This window comes from Antechinus flavipes, chromosome 1 (genome assembly GCF_016432865.1).
Source record: "Antechinus flavipes isolate AdamAnt ecotype Samford, QLD, Australia chromosome 1, AdamAnt_v2, whole genome shotgun sequence".
In the NCBI taxonomy this organism is placed as follows: Eukaryota; Metazoa; Chordata; class Mammalia; order Dasyuromorphia; family Dasyuridae; genus Antechinus; species Antechinus flavipes.
In genome coordinates this window covers 241,021,044-241,042,275 of record NC_067398.1, presented here as the reverse complement: position 1 = coordinate 241,042,275, position 21,232 = coordinate 241,021,044, and the positions used below count along the sequence as shown (strand labels likewise).

The window sequence follows — 21,232 nt, the reverse complement described above, 5'->3', positions numbered from 1 at the left end:
AAATCATCCTTTCTTTTTTTTACAAATGAGTAAACTGAGGGCAGTGACTTGTCCAAGGTCACATGTCTACTAAGGAATTGATATAAAATATGAACTAGATCTTCTGAGTCTAAATCTAGGGATCTTTCTATGACAGCAAATTATATTCTAGGATGCTTGGTGATTGTTTCCAAGGGATATAGATACTGTAAATAATTTGGCCTTGATCAAACAGGAGACAGAAACTCTAGGCCCTAGTTCCTGGGTTGGAAATATTGACTAGATAAATGGGCCTTGTGTGGTTTAAACTTGGAGGGTTTTTTTTCAATTCCAAGATCCTGTGAAATAAAATTTTAAAATAAGTCTTCCAGGAAATCTTATTGTGGAATGTGAAATTAATTTTTAAAAAACATTCTAATTTGATTGTTTTAAAATCTTAGTTTAAGCTTTAGATTTCCTGGGGATCTTTCCATGATACCACCTTATGTTCCAAAGTATTTGGTGTTTGTTCCTGAGAGACATAGGTACTTTGTCCTCACTGGAGCATCAACTATATCTGAGTTTCTTATAAGTTGTGTGTATGTGTGTGTGAAAAAATAAACAAACATCTGGCATTTAGGTAGCACTTCAAGGTTTATAAAGTGTTTTGCATGCATTATTTCATTTGATTCTCATAAAATCCCTGTGAAATAAGCACTATTATCCCTGTTTTACAGTCAAGGAAACTAAGTCTAAGGCAATTTCTTATAGGCTGTGTTATATAAAGAAAAAAATTAACTGATTGAAAATTTGCAAAATGTTTTATATGCATTATCTCTTTTGAATCTCTTTAGATCCCTGTGAAATATTATCCTTATCGCACAGATAAGGAAACTCAGGGCTACAATGGGGTCAACTGGATCAGCACTGTCCTCTAACCTGTGGGTGGCTGAAGTACAAACAGAGTAGGCTAGAGACAAGAGAGTCTAGACTCAAACAGAAGTTTAACTTTAGAGTAAAGAAAATGACATTTGCAAACTAGAAGCCCCCTCTCCTAGGAAGGAAGGTGTAACATGCTGGACCAAAGATTAAGTTTTATAAGCTACAAATGATATAATCATTTTTAGGTCTTGAGTCACTGTTCCCATGAGCCCTCTGAGAACAATATTATCTCATTTCTTTGGGGGTCATAATCACCCTGTGGGGCACAGAACCATAGTTCTGCGACTGTCAGTGACAAGGAACAGGGATTGTGAATATGTGATGTATTGCCTTGGGAAATAGGAGCTAATCCCTCTTTATACTTGGTGCTGTCCAAGCAATAGACTGCCAAGAAATGTGATCTCTTCCTGAGTGCAAAGGATCATTGTTATGCCAAACTCAGGACACAACCTGTTTGCTGAGCTTCAGTTCAGGGAAATTGGGTTTCTCCAAAATATTTCGACAGTGATTAATTGACTAGTCCAGGGTCACATAGCCAGTAAGTGCCTGAGGCAGGATTTGAATTTAAATCTTCTTAACTCCAAATTTAGCTCTCATGGGGACTCCCTTTTACCTCTAGGATCAATTTTTTTTTTTTTTTAAGTCATGTTTACCATTTAAAGCCCTTCATAATCTGGAGTCCCCTCCTACATTTCCAGTCTTCTTACATTTTATTCTCTCTCCTCTCCTCTTATTCTTGGATCCAATGGCATTAGTCTCCTGTTTCTAGCCCAAAGGCTTAGGCTCTGCAATGGCCATGGCCCAAGTCTGGAATTCTCTCCCTCTTTCTCCACCTCCTGGCCTCTCTCAAGTCTTATCTATAAAGAAGTCTCCATCTTCTTCAGGAAGTCTTTCCCAATTCCCGGCAATCTCATTGCCTTCTTCTCTAGATCATCTCCCATTTATTCCGCATATATCTTGCTGGTATATAGCTGCACGCACTATGTTCCGTGGGAGCTTCTTGAGAACTGTCTTGTCTTCTCTGATTCTATCTCTGTTTTTGTCTCTGTCTCTTTGTCTCTCTCTTATTTCTTTCCTTTGCATCCCCATGCATATTGACGCTTGAGAAGACTAGGGTTTCCACTCTGGCAAGCTCATTCGCTAAGTGACCTTGGTAATGTCATCTTTCCCTGCGCCCTTCCTCCAGGCCCCCATCGCAACCTCAGTCTGCCCATCTATAAAAGGAGGGGTTGGGCTAGCTGATGGATCCCTGAAACCCTCGGCAGTTTTACCTCCCGCACCCACCTCTAACACGCAACCCAAATAGGGGGTACATACTTTCCCAGGCCCTAAGTCTCCCCTAGGAGTCCTCTCGTCTCCCCCATCAGGCCCCTCCCACCGCACGATCCTCCCTCCCTCCCGCCTCCGGTCCCTCCCAGCCCGCGTGCAGCTGTCGCCGTGACGTCGGCGCGGCGTTGCGGACGCCGAGTTCCATAGAAGGGGAAGGGGGTGGGAGTGGGGGCGGGGGACGGGCACTGGGGCACTAAAGAAACGGGCCGCTCGCGGGTCGAGCTCGAGCCAGACAGCCGGTCCCACCGTCCCACGCGCGCCTCCGCGACGGCCTGAGGGAATCGCCTCTGTCTTGAGGGCCGGCGCGGGGGAGAGGCAGGGGACGAGGGAGGAGCGAGAGGAGGGGGCGGGAGCAGGGAGGGGATGTCAGCCGCGTGCGCCGTCTCGCAGAAAGCTCGGCAGCCGCCGCCTCCTCCTCAGTCTCCGCGAGAGGAGCGGGCCAGGTCGGCTATGCACCGTCGGCGCCGCCCTCCGCCTCCCGCCACTCAGCCGCCCGAAGGCGGAGGCGATGGCAGCAGCGGTGTAGGAGGGAGAGGGGAAAGTGAGGATGTGGAGGTGCTGTTCTCGGCGGGGCGCCGGGGGCCGGCGGCCGGGGCAGCGGCGGTGGCGCACAGTGCCGAAGAGGAGGAGGAGAGGCTGGAGCGGGAGCACTTCTGGAAGATCATCAACGCCTTCCGCTACTACGGGTAAAGGGCTCGTCCTTCCCACTCACCCCCACCCACCCTCCTCGGGTCCCCATCGCTCCCTCGGGCCGGCGGGCCTCATCCAGGCACGCAACAATGCCCACCTCTGTCTGCCCTCCCGCAGGTACCCGCTTCACTTGTTCATCCGCTCCACTCGCAGGCATCTCCCCCTCTGGAGTCACCCGACCCGTGGGGACAGTCCCTGCTGTCTGAAGTTGTCTTCAAACTTCCAGGGGGTTGTCCCAGTCCTTGTGCAGCTCCGAGCACGCTGTACCTTTGCTAGTTATGATGCTTGATAAATGTATGTTAAATTGCATTGCACTCCCTTCAGACGTAACCTAGAGCTCTAATAATGGTCTTGTCTAGACCCAAGCTTTTATTCTGCGCCTATTAATACCTCTGGAAATGGGATGATCGCTGAGAATACCTTGGAAAGCCAACACTTCCCCCCAAACAAAACATTCCCTGCCCTCGGGGAACTCACAGTCTAATGCAAAACAACTTTTTACTACAGATTTGTACTAAGTACTTTGGAAATGAGTTGTTTCCTCTTCCCTACCACCTAAAGAAAGCCTGCCTCCTCAGATTTTCTCTTAAGACTTTGAATGGCTCTTTAAAACTGATCTGTCAATTGGTCAGTCACCAGGCATTTATTAAGTCATTATCATGTGCCGGCACTGAGTTACTTTTGATAAATAAAGAACGGCGGTCTTAATCTCATTCTACTTTGCATGACACTTATAAGTACACATCAAGGGCAAAGACTTTAAAATCTATCCCGGGCACTGTATCTTGTCTTTATTAAATTCACATTAAATATTTTTAAAAGCTTGATTTAGAGATTTTTTTCAGTTTTCTTATAGGTCATAAAGGCAACACATCTGATAGGTACTTGCTCTCTTAGCAAAAACATCTGTATCTTTTTAAGCTAGGTTGTTCATACACAGTTTTTTTGTTTTGTTGTTGTTTAATATAGAAACTTAAGTTTTCTTACCTTTGGAATCAAGTCTCAAGCGTTGTTTTTGTGTCTTTTTAAACTTGTGCATAACAACATTAGCCTTTACAAACTGATGCTGATTGAATTTTGAAATTTGCATCCTTTATGAATGCAGACTGGTGAGTCTTTGAGTGATGCTATCCTTGTTGGGGTGTAGAAGATGGATGGGGGATAATTTCCATCAGTTCAGTTTTAGGTTTTCGTTGTTGGTACAAATTCACAAAAGCCTAGGCCTTTAAAAATCTGCTACTGTTACTAAGTAGGGAAAACTGAAACCAAATTAAATAAAATGTGATCTTCAATTTTTGACATCAGTACTTCTATTCTGCCATCAGCACTTGAGATTGATCTATAATGAGTAACAATTTTAAAATGAGTGTTTGTATATTGGTAATATACCCCTATATGCACAAATAAATGAATTGGATTAGAATGTAGGAAAAGATTACTTGGGTAGAAAAGTAAGTGGCTTCTTCAGCAAAAGAAAGATTCTCTAAATCTCAAAAATAGGTTCATAGGAATATAGATTTAAAACTGGAAGGGAACTAACAACTCCTTTTTTAAATACAGAAATGCTTAGGTTTAAAGATGTTGAAAGGGATAGAGTGCTGGGATTGGTGGGATCCAGGAAGATTCACCTTCCTGAGTTCAAATGTGACCTCCGACCCTGGGCAAGTTATTTGTTTGCCTCAATTTCCCCATCTGTAAAATGAGCTAAAGAAGGAAATGGCAAACCACTTTTAGTGTCTTTGCCAAGAAAATCCCAAATGGGGTCACATAAAAGTTGAACTAAACTGAATGGCCAAAAAAGGACAAATGATATAACAAGTATTAGAGCTTTCCATGCTACAATGAAATACATTGTTACTACCATAAAGGCATGATTTGATTCGCATTATAAAAAAGCTCTAGTAGTGTTTTGTTTTGTTTTTCATCTTAAAATGATCTGCTTTTTAAACTTGGGATCAACCCCCCTTTCAAATGATAAGATTGACATTTATATGACTTTATAAATCTAGATACTACAGATATTATTATCCTCTCTTTACAAATAAGGAAACTGAGGCTCCAAAAGAATAAATAATTTCTCCTTGAAAAACACATAATAAGTCAGTATTTTTTAACCTAAATCTATCATTCTCAACGCATGTGGTGCTACATCTGAAAATAAAGCAGTATTCCTTCTTTTGCAGAATACCAAGTCAGATACTGTTTTTGGAACTGAAAAATATTTTTAGTTATCACAAATGTCAACAACCAAATGAAGCCTAGATATCAGCAGATATGCCTGTGTGTGACATTATTCAGAAAGAATAAATGCAATGAGGCAATAAATGTGCCTCAGCTTCCCCACAGAGGACAACGCTTGTTCTTTTAAGTAATTTATTTAAATTCCTTAATCAGAGATGTTGGATGTTATTTAATGCAGCCTCCTTGCCATTGACTTAATTAGGTAATAGTCACTTCTCTTATTCTCCTTTCATAGATGAGCTGATGGAGAAAATTGTAGCTGCTTCTTAGAAATAAATGCCTCACATACAGTGCCTAGCACATGGTATACACTTACTAAACATTTAATTTTAAGGTTGTTGGGGACACTGTCTTATCTATTTTGTTTTCTCCTCAGGGCTGAATACATTATAGCCTTTGGAAAATTTTGTTGAATTTTAAATGTTGAATATTAAACATTGGATGAGTTGTTGATTTGATAAAAGTAAGTTAATTTGTTATAATGTGATTTTTAGGGACTTTCTATAAAAAGTCAAAAGTGTTCTGTATCCAAAAAAAAATTATAAACTCCTTCTGTATTCCTACCACCTGTGCAATGCCTTGGCATAATAGTTTTTGATTTAATTAGGAAGCTATCTTGAGATTTGCTCCTTTTCTCTGCCAAAACCAAAAAAGAGTTTGTGTGGAGCTTCACTTTTTCCAGGTTTTATAGCTTGTCATAGATATCCTTCTATGTCTCTTCTAACCTGTTGTGTAAATGAAAATGGCAGAAAATTGAACTAGACTAAAGAATTAAAGTAAGTAGCAAATACAAGGAAAGGAAGTGGGGATTGGAGAGAGGCAACCGGCATAAAATAGGCAAGAAGAATATGCTCCTAGTTTTTTTGTAGCAAGGGATGGGGAAGAATAAAAGGATCAAAGACAAAAAAGAAAGAAAGAAAACTACCTGATTTTCTTCTTTTAAAAAATGTAGAAAGGATGTTTCAAAATTTCTTAGAAGACCCATGGACTTGTATTAGTTTAGAACAGATAGTTTATTTCAGTGATTTGAGACATTCTAACAGTCAGTGTTTGTAATGAATTACAGTTATGTTTATCAGACTGACTAAACCTAATAACCCTATGACTTGGAGATAAAGTGTTGCTTTTCTTTCAGTGCAGATCTCTAACAATTTCTATGCAAGATAAATTGCTCTGTGTACCTGTTGAAAACTTCTCTATCCTTCCTCTCTTCTTGTCATGGAAGTTCAAGGATAGGAGGGGAGAAATTTCGCTTAATTTTTGTTAAGGTTTCATTTGCATTATTACCATTTTCATACTTAACCAACCTAGAAAAGAAACATCACCCTATTCTTGAAAACAAAGTAGCAAATACATCTCCCTTTCCCAGGTTTCTTTATATACTTTTTTTTTCTCTTCATTCTCTATATGTCTTTACAAGTATAGCACTTTTTCTTGGATTTCTTACTATGTGTGGTTATTTTAGATTTTAATTTCCTAAAGTAGGAGTAGCTAGGATGATGCAGTGGATAGAGCATTGACCCTGGAGTCAAGGAGACCTGAGTTCAAAGTTAGTCTCAGGCACTTAACACTAACTGTGGGACCTTGGGAAAGTAATTTAACCCTATTTGCCTCATAATTTTTTTTCCCCTAGGACAAGAAATGTACTTTGATTATCTTTTTTCTTTTCCCCCAATACTGAAATTATTATATGTTCTGCAAACAGATCATGCTAAATAATTATTTTGTTTATTGAAGCCGAAAAGTTTTGAGTATAGCTATAAAGATGTTTTTAAAATAATATTCTAACATTTATTTAATATTGAAAGTGTCACCTTTTTTTTTTAAAGTGTTTTTTTGCCTGCCAAGCAATATCACATAATCTTAGAGCTGAAAAGGAATCTCAGCAGTCAATTCTAGTCCATATCTGAATAATAATGCTTTCAAGTCTAGTCCATATCTGAATAATCATGTTTTCCTCTCCTCAGTAATTTTCCAAGACTTTTGAGTAGTAGTAACTGCTTCACTGGGAACCCAACTGGCCCAGTTGGGCAATGGAGCTCCTTCCTTCCTCTTTCCCTCCTTACCCTTCCTCTTCTCCCTCTTCTCTTTCTGTCCAAATAGTGGGTGCTTCGCCCAAAGAAATATAAATTTTGATTGCTGAAATATTGCAAGATATCTTGGAGGTTTATGGGCTAAGTTTTCTTTTTTTAAGGACCATGCCTTAAACCTAAATCACTCTGGCTCCATTGATTGGCCAGCAGTAGGTCGTCTTCCAAGCCTCACTTGGTCATTGTTTGGGCTCTGCTGGCCCAGAGTGAGTGTAAATAGCAATTCTTTCTGCTTTGACCAGACACCCTGAGGGGATTTTTTCTTTTTCTTTTCTTTCTTTTCTTTCTTTCTTTTTTTTTTTTTTTGGAATAAGTGAGGCTATTCTGTGCCTCATTTCTTACCTAGCCTTAATCATTGAATAGGTGTTTTGTTTTTGTTTTTGTTTCCTAGACAAACTGTGATCTGGGGAAGACTTGGACTTAAAAAGGCCTAGGTTCTTCCACTTGCATCCAGGATCATCTCTAGTCATCTTTATCTATTATCTTGCTACTGGATCCAAATGGCTTTGGAGGAGAGAATGAGGCTGGTGATTTAGCACAGCCTCTCTCATTCAAATCCATTTCTCTTGCAAATCATTACAGCACCTTCCACATCATAATCCTTTTCAAGAACAAAGGACAGACAACAGTATTCCACATATTATTTATTACACAACTCATTCAATGGATTCTTACATACCTACATTGACAGGAAAATCACTTTAAATTATATTGTCTAAATAAGCAGAATTCTGTGTCTTAACAGTCCTTAAAAACATTGTCCTGCTGCTAGTTATCTTGATAGGATTTGAAAACTACATATAGAATTGGAGATTCCCTGGACTGCCATTTTACATATGAGGAAACTCAGGCCCAAAGAAACTGACTTTTCTAAGATCGCTTACAAGATCGCTGGTAAAAGACCCAGGAATATTGAACCCAGGTGTCCTGATTCGCAAGTCTTTCTGGCATTCAGATTTTTCTATTCTGTAATTATAAGCCTGTCATCAGAACCTCTAATTATAGGAGTCTGTGATTCAGAGCTATAAGAGACCTCAGATATCATCCGATTCTAAACCTTATAATTTTACATATGAAGGAAATTAATCCTTAAAAAGTTGTAACTTCAAACCAGGTAGAAAGAACAAGTAGTAAGTTGCAGGGTGAGGATTCAAACCCTGATCCTCACTTCTTTGCTAAGTAGTGGGAAGAAAAGAAAACTCTCTCAGGTCTTGTTAATAAAGATTGTGTATCATCAACATTTTTCCTTGGTAAATTTTCTAATTGTTTAAAACTCTTAGGTCTAGGTTATTAATCATAGAAAAGTACATCCTGAAATCAATATAAATGATTAAAAACATTGCTTCTATATGTGGAAAAGCTTGTTATTGCTTGAGTAATTGGAGGAGTGGAGGGTCTTAAGGAATTAGCATAAAAAGTTTGACAGAATAGGAAGGGAATTCTTTGTAATTGCCTGAGCTCCACATGGTTTTTAATGTTATCAGATTTTGGCAAAAGCTTTAGCTAAAGTTCTTTATAACTGAAGTAGTAAAAAAAGCTCATTTGGAATTAGAAGGCCTATGGGTTCCAACTATCACTTATTGAGCTATGTGATCTTAGGCTAATCCACATTGCTTCTGTTATCCTAATTTGATTCATATGTAGAAAGAGAATTTCTGCCCAACCTTCATTTTTATTTTCTTTTTTTCTGGTTTTATGAGTTGATTATAAAAGTCAGTTATAGGAAATAATTATCAGAAGCTTGTTCAATCAAATTAACAAAGGCATTTTTCATAAGACTTAAGTTCAATTGCTAGAGCATTTTAATTGACATTCATTGCAGGGAAATATTTCATATGAATAAAAATTGTACTTAATACAAAATATCTTGTTATGGTGTGGAAAGACCCTTGGATTTGGGCATCTGGTGGTTTGAGGTGCAAATTTATGTGGCCTTGTGGAAATGGACAAGAAAAGTATAATAATTTTCTTATTAACAAAATGTGGATTAATAATTCCTTGTACTATTTAACTCAAAAACTTTGAGCAAATAAGGTAATGAATATGAATATTTTGTAAATTATGAACATAAATTATGAAAATACAAATACACGAGGTTATCATTTATGAAAGTTTGGGGAGGGCAGCCTTCTAGCTGGTATAGAGTTTAAAACTTTTAACTTCTTTGGCTAAATATTGTAGTAAGAGTCAGATGGTTGTATTTCATCTGTAACATTTCAATTCTCCATAGTTTTTGCTTTTGAATCCTTATTTTTAAATTCCTTAGTTTTCGAAAATAGTTTAAGACTACTTATTGTTTAACTTCTATGAATCTGTGAACAGAAATGTTCAAAATGTTTAATGAACTAAAAGTTAGAAATGAAAGTAGTCGTCTATAACATAGTCTTTAAAACATTTAAAAACTGAAATAGTTTCAATTGAAAAGTATTGTGGCATGTCTAATAGTATCTAAGAACACAATTGAATAGCTATATAAAAGAAGATGAGATTGCCCTTTGGTGTGAATCCTTCTGCCACTAATTTTTTTTTTTTTTTTTTTTTTTTGGTACTTTTTAGAACAAGCATGCATGAACGAGTGAACCGAACAGAAAGGCAATTCAGATCACTTCCAGCTAACCAACAGAGCCTGCTTCCTCAGTTTCTTCTTCACTTGGACAAGATTCGGAAATGCATTGATCATAATCAAGATATACTACAAACCATTGTGAATGACTGCATACATATGTTTGAAAATAAAGAATATGGAGAAGATGTATGTAAAGCCAGACTATATTATTTTAAATGCAAAAGTCTCTTCACTTCTTAAATTCTGAGTATTTGATGGCCTATGTATGTTTTCCTCTCTCTTTCTTGGTTTCATACTAATCTTAAGTCTTACTGCGCTAATTGATAACATAAAGTTACCTTCAGATCATGAAACCAGAGTTAGTAATGCATGTTAATCACTTCCCTGAAAAAGCAACAATATTAACACTAACTGTAATAGAAGGGAGTAGCTTTAAACTCTGATTTTTATTACTAATTTAATGATTCACATTTTATGTGACCTCTTCACTTGATTGTAGTTTCCATAATAGTGTTAGTTATTCGCACTTTAGTCAGTATAGTTAAAAAGTATAGCTTAAAAGTGGTCATAGAAGTGAGAGGCAAGAGCCTTATCCACTAAACCACTGGACCTAGCTCTCCCATTTGTTTTTAGCATGTCTAATGAAGCAAGATTGTTTTTCTTAAACTGTGTTTATTCACTGGTATTTGTATTTTAAACAGGGGACAGGGAAGATTATGCCAGCATCCACATTTGACATGGACAAGTTAAAATCTACATTGAAACAATTTGTAAGAGATTGGAGTGAAACTGGGAAAGCTGAAAGAGATGCCTGCTACCAGCCAATCATTAAAGAAATTGTAAAAAATTTTCCAAAGGAGAGATGGTAAATAATGCTTTTGTTCTCAACCAAATTTGTTGAGATTAATATTTGTCAGTGATACATAAGCAACATTTTGAATACCTTTACCAAAAATTATTCTACTTCATCTTGAAATGAATTAATTGGACTTATACTGTCAAGGTGATGATTTTTTCAAAACAGCCTGCTTTATCGTAGAAAATTAAATGAATTTTTTTTTTTAATGTTTGAAATAAGCAAGTGAAAGGAAAGGGTGATTTTTTAAAAACTGTTTTGCTGTGTGTTTGGAATTTATATTGGAATGGTAATTATTAATATAGTATTCACCTAAGATTGCTATTTAGTGAAAAGTATTTTGGATGACCTTTCGAGTTGTAGAATTTAATGTTTTTAGTTGTGAATTTGCTTTCAGAAACTTGAAATATTTAAATTCAAGATGGAACGGGAGTATCTCCAAACTTAATGAAAATAAAATTTGTGTTATACACAGTTGGTACCCGTTTCACTGATGGCTTCTGTTTCTGACGTGCTTAAGTTGGCTATTTAGGACCCCAAATACATTTTCTCATTCTAACAATGTAATAGAAATAGTGTGACCCAGTGGATAATAAGACAGCCTTGAAAGGAGGAGGATTCTCTTCCTTAGACATGAAGCTTCAGAGCAAATGCTGCAGTGTGCACTAATGGAGGAAACACTCTTGCCAGGAGTGTACCAATCTCAGGTCTGAATAGAAATTATATGTTATAAGTAAATAATAGATTCTTATATCAGTCAATGGAAGCTTATTTTATTCAGGAGTAGAAGGTATTATTATTATTATAGCATCCTTTCCAATACATTAATAATCTCTTGATTTTAGAACCTAACATATGGGGAAATATATTCAGAACTTCAGGGAAAGGAGCATGATACAGTGAAAATCATAAAATTAGAATAAGAATGTATTCAAGTCCTAGACCTCTGTTACCTACTACTTGTGAAGTTTAGCAAATCATTTGTGCGTTGTTTGCCTCATGTCTTAAATGAATGGGTTGGATTATCTGACCTCCAAGTCAGTTAAATCTTTTCCAATTAAATCTTACGCGCAAGGAATGTGAATGCCCTCTTTTTGATCTATATCTGATTCATAAGGAGAATGGGAACATGGTAGATTGAAGCACAGCTCCCTCTGAGAAACCATGATTGTATGGGCCATTAGTTTCTGTAGATGGCATATTCCTAACAAATTCATCTGAGTAGAATTTTATTTTATGGTTACTTTTATTCTGCGTATTGAAGTATATTTCACTGGATTTTCCAACCTAAGGAATAGGATCTGGACATGGTATAAAACAAGTCCAAGATAAAGAAATTCCCTCTACTAATGATGATTAGCACCTTCTTTGCAATTTATAGATTTAGTGAATTGCCTAAAGCACTAAGGGATTAAGTGACTTGTCCAGGAACTAGACTGCCCAAATATCTAGAAAGCAGGTCTTAAATACTAATTCGTGGGGTGGGGGTGGAGCCAAGATGGAGGAGAGGATGCATGCTTCTTTTTGAGCTCCCCTACTACCCTCAAACTATTTACAAAATTCAGCCTCTGAATTAGTGCTGGATTGTCAGAACCCATGAATATTGAGAGTACAACACATTACCAAAAAAGAAGATGATCTCTATGATCTCTAGAAAAGGTCTGTTTTGATCAGGCACAGGCCACGGGTAGAGGCCAGGCCAGGCGCAGGCACAGGCAGCCAGGAAGGGAGAGCACAGAAGAGGATATATGCCAAGCAGACCAGGGGTGGGATGTGGTCTCTGTTGATGGAAAATCTGTGGGTTGGATTCTACCAAAGTGTTGGCTACTCTTCTCTGGTTACAAGCCAGTAGATCAACAAAGAAGTTAAAAAACTTCCAATATAAACACAGAGGGTAAAAAGTATACCCCAAAGCGCTGGAGACTCATGGGACCACCCAGCACTTGGAGTAACTCAGCACCATCCAAGTGCAGCCCCTGATCCCAGCGCAGCCTCTGCTGATCCACTGCCACTTCCCTGCCACTTTCTGTTGCCTGTTGAGGAAGCTTGGAAAGCCCTCATTGCCCCAAAAGCAGACCTCAGCTTTTTTTTTTTTTTTTTTTCCCTTTTAAAATGAGTAAAAAGGCAAAGCGGGCTCTCATATAGATAGCTTCTATCGTGAAAGAGAGCAGATTTCAAACCCTGAGGAGACTAAAAGCAGATTTTCTCCAAATGAAGCCCCAAAGGGGGATATGACCTAGTCCCTACCACACAAGGCTCTCATAGAAGAAATTTAAAAGATTCTTAAAAGAGAGCTAGAAGAAAAATGGGAAAAGGAAAAGAAAACCTTGCAAGAGAGTTTGGATAAGGCATATAACTCATTAAAAGATAGAGTGGAAAGAGAAAACAACTCCCTGAAAAACAATTTGTGAATTGGGAAAGGTAAATAACTCCCAGGAAAACAGAATTTGTGAATTGAAAAAAAAATAATTCCTTAAAAAAAAAAAATTGGTGAAATGGAAAAAAATTCCATAGAACAAAACAACTCATTTAAAAACTCAATTGGACAAATATAAAAAGAAATAAATACTAATTCTCAGACTTTTATGACTTTGATGTCCTTCTCTGACGATTTGGATTAGAATAAAATAATTATAGTTTGTACTTTTTAAGGGATATCAAGAAAAAACTGGCTTGATAGTAGACATGTTATACATGTAGGATTTCTTTTGGGAGTGTTTCATTTCCCTATACTTTTGAGATGTAACTACTGAGCTTCTATCATGTGTGGGCTAGGACCAGTTTTTGGGAACCTACATCTCTGAGGGGTTAAAATGCTTACCACTGGCTTAAAATCAATACCACTCCTTCCAGTTCCACCCCATTTTTAAAGTGCGCAAACAAACAAAAATTACTTGAGCTTGGTGTTCCTGCAGATCATAGTATTGTATTTTATAGCTAAAATCCTAGAAAGAATCTATATTCTTTTCCTTAGTTTCTTGCAGTCTTACTTCTGAACCAACTATTTGAACTATATTGCTCTCTTTAAAGGTTACCAGCCGGTTCCTAACTGCTTAGTCTGATGATCTTTTCTCAGTTCTTGTCCTTGAACTTTGTAGCTTTTTATTTTGTTGATTACTCTCTTATGGGATATGCTCTTCTTCCTTGTATAACGTTGCTTTTTCTCTTGTCTCTCTACCTTCTGACAGAATCTCTACTACCTACTGATGACTCTGTTTTTTTTTACTGAATTATCGTTTGTTTCTTGTCCTCTTAGCATGAGTATTTCCTTGGACTCTGTCCTGGGTCTTCTCTAGATACATTGTCTTGGAGATTTTTTTTTTTCACTAATTCATGAGTTCAAGTATTTTTATGCGCACAACTCCCATATCTATTGAAAATATCAAAATTAATCTTATCTTTAGTTTCTACTGTTTGATTCTATAGTGTAATTGATTTTATTCTCTATGCATTTTTATAATTGAGCCTGCCATCTTTTTTTGGTTTTTAGTTAAATTCAGGAATTAGTTTTCCCACTTAGTTTAAAGTTATCTTTAAGCTCTACAAGTTAATTTATTACCATTTCTAAAAGGATATTATTTATCTTGCTTGTTCTTTTTATCAAATATAATAAATGATAAATAGCAACATGCATAGAAGCTATATTGCTGTTACTATACGGATTTTTGAGACAATAAACCACTTAGGATCATTGAACATCCTGCATAATTTCTCAAAGGTTTCTTAGGTATCTTCTACTAAATTCTTGGCCCAATTATTTATTATTCACTGTAATGGGCTGAGGCTTGAGTTGATGCACTGAGGTCCCAAGCACATGAGGCTAAATAGTAATTGGACCATATTCTATTAATATATAAGCTTGGAGAAAGAATGGCCCCCGCCCACTCTTTGTGCAAGTCCTGATGTGTTGTATAGGAAATGACGATTTTGGTGGGTGGAGGCAGGGGAGTGGAATTCAGGTTAAGGGAAAAATCTTCAATTTTTATTGAAGTGAAGAGATGAATAAGGATTGCGATAGCAATATGGGCAGCTGCGACAGGGAAACCAGCTAACAGAGGGAGATCTGTGCTGAAAGGTCTGTGCAGTGGCAAAAGCAAGTAGTCTCTCCTCCCCCTTCCTTTTCCACTATTGGCCATAGACCCAATTCATTAGTTAATGTTCAGACCATTATATCCAAAGTTGCCTAAATTTTCAAACTTAACACTATATGTTGTTGACATAGCAATTTGTGGAAGTTATTTAACCATCTCAAACTCAACATGTTATTTTTTTCTTGTAACACTGGTTCTCCAAACTTTCTTGATTCTTTCCACTCTTTTAGTGTGTGTGGTGAATAGACTGTCAAATTTTGTCAGTTCTAACAATGAAACATTTTTCATGTCTTTCTTCTTTTCACCACTCAGGCCCTTATCAGGACTATTTTTACTTTAATTGAGCTCCCTGTTTCCAGTTCTTTCCCTCTTTAATCCATCTTTCATACATTTAACCACCTTAATTAATAATGTTCTTAAGATATAAAGGTTACTATATCTCGCAATTATCATTTACCAAAGATAAGATGATGGAGTAAAAACTTCTCAGCCTGGCATTTAAGGCTTTTCATAATCTGACTCTCACCTGCCTTTAAAGCCTTTTGTCATACTAATCCCCTTTCTGAACTTTGTTAAGGTCAAACAAACTCAAATTCAGCATTCCCTTCTCATCTCTCTCTTTTAGGATCCTTGTTTTCTCTTAAGGCTTTACAGTTACTCCAAAACCTCCATTTAACGAAGGAGTACAACTCAGAACATCTCATTTCTCTACTGTAAGACTTCTATGACTTTCCAGCAATTTCCCTTTTTTCGTTCCTTCCTTTCTTCCCTCATTCTCTAGTGCATGTGAAAGATGGCAGCTGCTTTTTGTTGTTGAGTCATTTTTCAGTCATATCCAACTTTTTGTGATCCCTTTAGTTTTCTGGACAAAGATACTGGAATGGTTTGCTATTTCCCTCTCCAGCTTATTTTACAGATGAAGAACTGAGGTTCTAGTCACTAAGTCACTCAAGTCATTAATGTTAAGTATTTGCCCAGGGTCACACAGCTAGTAAGTGTCTGAGGCCAGATTTAAAGTCATGTTAATAAAGGGCTGGAGCAGAAACTCATGCTTCAGTTGAAATTAAAAGGCAACCCTTTATTTTAATTCTATATGTATTTTTCTGTATCAAGTTTGTTTCTTGTAAGACAGCATATCGTTGAATTCTAGTTTCTAATCTATAAATCTATCTTCTTTCATTTTATGGGTGAGTTCATCTCATTCATATTCACAGTTATGACTATTAATTGTGTGCTTAGACTTTTTCTTCTCTTTCTTTCCCACCTGTCTTTAAGAGTTTATTTTGCTTCCTTTTTCTATCTTGTTTCCCTGTGGGATGAAATGTATTTCTGTACACATGTATATTATTCTCTCTCTTGACCAGTTCAGATTGAAGTTCAAGTGTCAATGTCCCAAATGCAGTAAAAATTGTATGTGCTTCCTCCTTGCATACTTCATTTATGTAAAACAATTTTTCCCATTCTTGTCTCCCTTCCTGCTTCTCCTAGTGAACTCCTTTTCCTCATCCTTTGTATTCTTCTTTTGCATTCATCCACATATAATAAAATCATTCTTAGGTCCTCTCTCCAGTCAGATTCCCTCTAAGATCTGATGCTGATAAGAATTCTGTGGGGCTAAATATATCATCTCCCCATATTATAATGTGAACATTTTAACCTTGTTTAATTCCTTATGCTTGTACATACATATTCTCTATAAGATGACAGATTTCCAACTTAGCTCTTGTCTTTTCATCCAGAATGTTTAGAAATCTTCTATTTCATGAAAGCTCCATTTTTTTTTCTCCTCATGTAAGTTTATGTTTATTTTTACTGGATAAGTTATTCTTGCTTGCAAACCTAGGTCTTCTGTTTTCTGGAATGTTGTACTCTAAATTCTCAGCTCTTTTATAGTAGTGGCTGCTAAATTGTATATAATACTGACTGTGGATTCTTTTTACTTAATTTTTTTTTTATTTCTGACTGCTTGCAGTTGACCTCTGACCTGGATTTTGGCTATAATATTTATTCCTGAAGTTTTCATTTTGGGATTTCTTTCAAGAAGGGACTAGTGAATTCTTTCCATTTCTACTTTGCCCTCTGTCCTAAAAGATCTGAACAGTTTTCTTTTATGATTTCTAAAATAATTGATGTTAGGCTCTTTTTTTGGTGATTGTTTTCAGGTAGCCCAACACATATTAAATTATTTCTTTTAAGTCTCTTTTCTAGATCACTTTTTTCTATGATTTATCTCACTTCCCCCCCTGCTTTTGACTTTGTTTAAATGTTCTTGATGTTTTACTGAATTCATTACTTTGTTATGTTTTTGGTTTTGTTTTGTTTTTTGGTCAGTTTTAAGAGTATATTCTTGGTGTAATTTTTTTTTTAATCTCTGGCTCCAAGCTATTAATTGCCTTTCCAAATGTTTCTTCCAAACCTTTCATTCTATCCCTCCTCCCATGTTTTCCTCTACCATTCTCATTTTGTTTTAAAAATAACTTAAAAACTTTTTTTAAAATATGCTTTTAACTTTTTCTCAAAATTCTAATTGGATTTGTGTCCAAGCTGATTTTTTTCTTTGAGGTTTTTCATGTAGGTGTTTGGAGTCAATATCTTCTTTATACTTTTGTGTCTTGGACCTTCTCAGTCACCAAAATAATTCTTTTTGGCAGGATTCTTCTTTTTTTTTAAAGCTCATTTTTTGAGGGGTGGGGATGCTGCTTCTTGACTTTGGATTTTATAATGCAGCTGGATTCTACTGGAGGGAATGTATGTTCTGAGCATCTGTGCTCTTATATTCTTCTGCTACTTTCTTAGCTTAGGCTGCAGTGTTCTAAAAGTGATATGATTTGGGGCAAAGTGGGTTCATTCCATTTCCTGGTCTGAATTCTGTATTCCTTACTGAGGTTTAGGTCTGTCCCTGGTTAGGAGTTTCAGCAGACTAAAAATGCTAGACTTGGCCACTATTATTAGCTTGCTCAGAGATTTTGTAGGTTCAGAATAAATGAATTACAGGGTCCCCTTTGGTCTGGGTTCCACTACAGATATGCATCCTGGTGACTAGAAGACAGATCCTGCTCTGCTCTTGAGATCAGAACTATATGTTTACTCTTTTTTTCTAAACTTGTTTCTTGCTTAGCTGGGGCCCACTAGTGGCTGTCTTTAGGTATAGACTTAAGTAGTGTTTGCTTAGTTATTAGAGCAGTTGGCACCCATTCCTGCATTTTGTTCTGGTTCAAAGATCCCCTGGGATTTTTTCTTTCTTTATTACATAATGCTACTTTTCAGTGCCTGGGCTTTGTAATGTAATGTAATGTAATTTCGAGCTAAATTCTGTCCCCAATGTTGTTCATAGATCTCTCTGTCTCTCTAAGCTACTTTTAGCTGGAAAAATGACTCATTATGACTTGTTCTTGGATTTTTTAAACCAAATTCTGATAAATTTTCCAGATCTTTGTCAAAAAGTTTTGGTGGGAGAGCTGGACTGTATTTCTTCCTGCTACTTTGCATTCTTGATTCCATTTCCTTCTTGATTTATTTGCCACATCTGACACTGTTGATCTCCTCTTGTGCATACTTTGTCCTCTCTGAGTTTCAGTGATTTCTTTTTCTTAGTGCATGTCTGACTACTTCGCAAGTTCTTAAGCCAAATCTTCATTTATATCACTCTCACTACATGTGAGTATTCTGAAAAGTTGTTTTAAACGTTCTCTTTTTCTGTACACAATTTCATTTGGTATTATTAATTCCCATGGGCTTAGTTTTCTTCTGTATAAAGATGATTCCAAGAACTATATATCTAGCCCTAGACTCTTCTGAACTCTAATCCTATATTACCAGTTGCTTATTAGATATTTCTAACTTGATGTCCTTTAGGTATCTCAAATTCAGTATGTTCAAAGCTGAATTCATTCTTTTCTTCCCCAAACCCTCCTCTCTTCCCAACTTCCAAAAAAAAGTTACTATCAAGGAGGGATTACCATGCTTCCTGTCACCCAGATTCTCAACCTCATTATTATCCTCTACTACTTATTCTCATTTACTCCCTATTTCCAATTAGTTGCCAGATCTTTTCATTTCTGCTTCCACAGCATTTTCCCATAGTCTATCCCTCTTTATTCACACAAGCATCACACTATTTCAGTGTCTCGGCTCCTCTTACCTGGACTGTTACAGTAGCTTCTTCTCTGCCATAAGTATACCTACACTCCAATCCATCCACAAAATAGCAGCCAATGATTTTCCTAAAGCACAGGTTTGACCAGCTCATACATCCTCCCTCCTCAGCAAACTCCTATGACACTCCCTCTTACCTTTAGAATCAAATATAAACTGCTTCGTTTGTTTAAAGCTCTTCTCAACCTGGCCAATTCTTGCCCTTTTAGTCTTCTTATACATTTCCATATAGGCCTGCTTTCTGTTCTTCACACACAATGTTCAATTTCCTATTTCTATGCCTTTACACACTTGCCAAAAACATTATTTTATGCAGAACACACACACAGGGCAGATGCTTATGTAGTGGCAATGATACAGGGACATTCTCAAGGTCTCTTCAAAGAACTTTAGAATTGATGGCATGGGAGATCCTGTTACAGGCCTGACCAGCATGGCATGTCTCCATCAGAGAAGATGCTTTGCTCTATCTGCAAAGCAGAGTTGATATAGTTCAGAAGAAATATAAGAGATGTGCAAAGTTAGAGAATCTACCCTGAATGTTCATATGGACTAAATGTGCCCGACCTGTAGCAGAGCCTTCTGACCTTATATTGGTCTGATGAACTATAGTCAGACACAATGTACCTAACTAATGTAGTGATGTCATTTTGGCTTTCTTTGAGATTGAAGATAAAACCAACCAATCCTGTCTTCATGCCTTTACCTTGTATTCCATTCCTATAATGTCTCTCCCTTCTCATCTTGGTCCATAGACCGTTTGGCTTCCTTTGAGACTCTTTTCAAATATTTAATTCAGCCTGTGTCTTTTGCTGCTGGTGTCTTCTTTACCAAGATTATCTTCCATCTATCCTAAATGTGTCTTTGATGAATTGATATCTGTACAAATTGTTAACAGTAGAATTGTAAACTTCTTGAGGGCAAGGGTTATATTTACTTTTTCTTTGTATCCCTAGAGCTTAGCACAGGTCTGGCACATAGGAACCATTTAATAAAATTTGTTGATTGATTTTTGATAATTTGATGAAGTAGAGATTACTGATAATTAGGAAAAGGCCTCTCTAAAGAAGATGGCACTTAAGTTGAAGCTTAAGAGGGAGAAGGAGTGGCTTTATGGTGGAGATGTGTTTTATACAGTTTACACATTTAGAGAATTACCTAGAGCACTCTGGGATTGACAATGATGTCAAACTCTTATAGAAACTGGAACCACTAAGTTCCATATAAGGATCCCTGAGGACTATATATTATCTGTGTTCTCTTGTTTTTTGTTAAATATTTCCCCAAACCAGGTTGAATGACTTAGTGCTTAGTGACAGTTATAAAGGGAATGTATTCTAGGATGAGGGAAGAAGGGCAGCTAGAAAGCACAAAGTGGGAAGATGGAATGACAAATTCAGGAATTGGAAATCTAGAAGCAGTTGAGCTAGTGTAACATCAGAGCAGAAGTGGCCCTTAGATATTACTTAATCCAATAGTGTCAAACCCAAGTAGAACTGGATTTTAGTGGGTCATACATTGATTTAAAAAACCACAAATTAACATTATATTGTATTGCATTTTTATATAGTTTACTAAACACTTCCCAGTTACACATTACAATCTGGTTCAGGCCATATTAAGTTTTGAAGGTGGTGAATTTGATACCTCTGATCTTCTCCAAACTCTTAATTTTACAGATGAGGAAATTGAAACACTAAGAAGTTAGTTTAATGAGTTGCTTCAAACTATATCACTAACAAATGGTTGAAGCAGGATTCAAATCAGTTTTCTAAGTCTAAGATTATTCTTTTCACTATGCCTCACTGACTTGAAAGAAAGTCAACCAACTAAATAGTAGCAACTGTTAACCTGACCAACAGCAAGGAAGCCACTTAGAGGGATACAAGAAAAGATATAAATCCTACCATATGTAAACATCTTTGATCTATCCAAAGTTCATTCATCTTCATAAAGTTATCAGATTTAAGTAACATCTGTAACTGAATGCTTCCAATTTTTAGGACTCTGTGATAGGTGCTATGGATTATCTAAAAGCTTCAGAGAGTTTCTACCTTAAGTAATGATTGGCCATAGGCTAATCTTCACCCTCTTGGGCCCATATGCTTAACTTAAGTAAATTAATGGGATTGGACCAGATAAACAACACCTACTTGAAATACGTTTACATTCCATGGAGGGGGGAGAAGGAGGAGGGAGAATAAAAGGGAGGTGAGACATCAATTAAATATATAAGCAAATAAAGAATAATTTGGAAATCACTCAGGCCCTTTCTAGCTATTTAATATCGAATATACTAAGAGATATTTTAGAA

General features: G+C 36.9%; 1 protein-coding gene across 2 annotated transcripts in view; it reads left to right on the top strand.

Moving 5' to 3' along the window:
- Positions 1–2,422: 2,422 nt before the first annotated feature.
- Positions 2,423–21,232, top strand: part of CARNMT1 (carnosine N-methyltransferase 1) — a 43,195-nt gene continuing 24,385 nt past the window's right edge. Inside the window, exons 1-3 of one of the 2 annotated variants that reach the window (XM_051998527.1) lie at positions 2,423–2,915; positions 9,807–10,002; positions 10,518–10,681. In XM_051998527.1, coding sequence (XP_051854487.1) covers positions 2,593–2,915; positions 9,807–10,002; positions 10,518–10,681 — 683 coding nt within the window. In that variant the 5' untranslated portion in view covers positions 2,423–2,592. The other variant, XM_051998534.1, reaches the window with a different exon arrangement.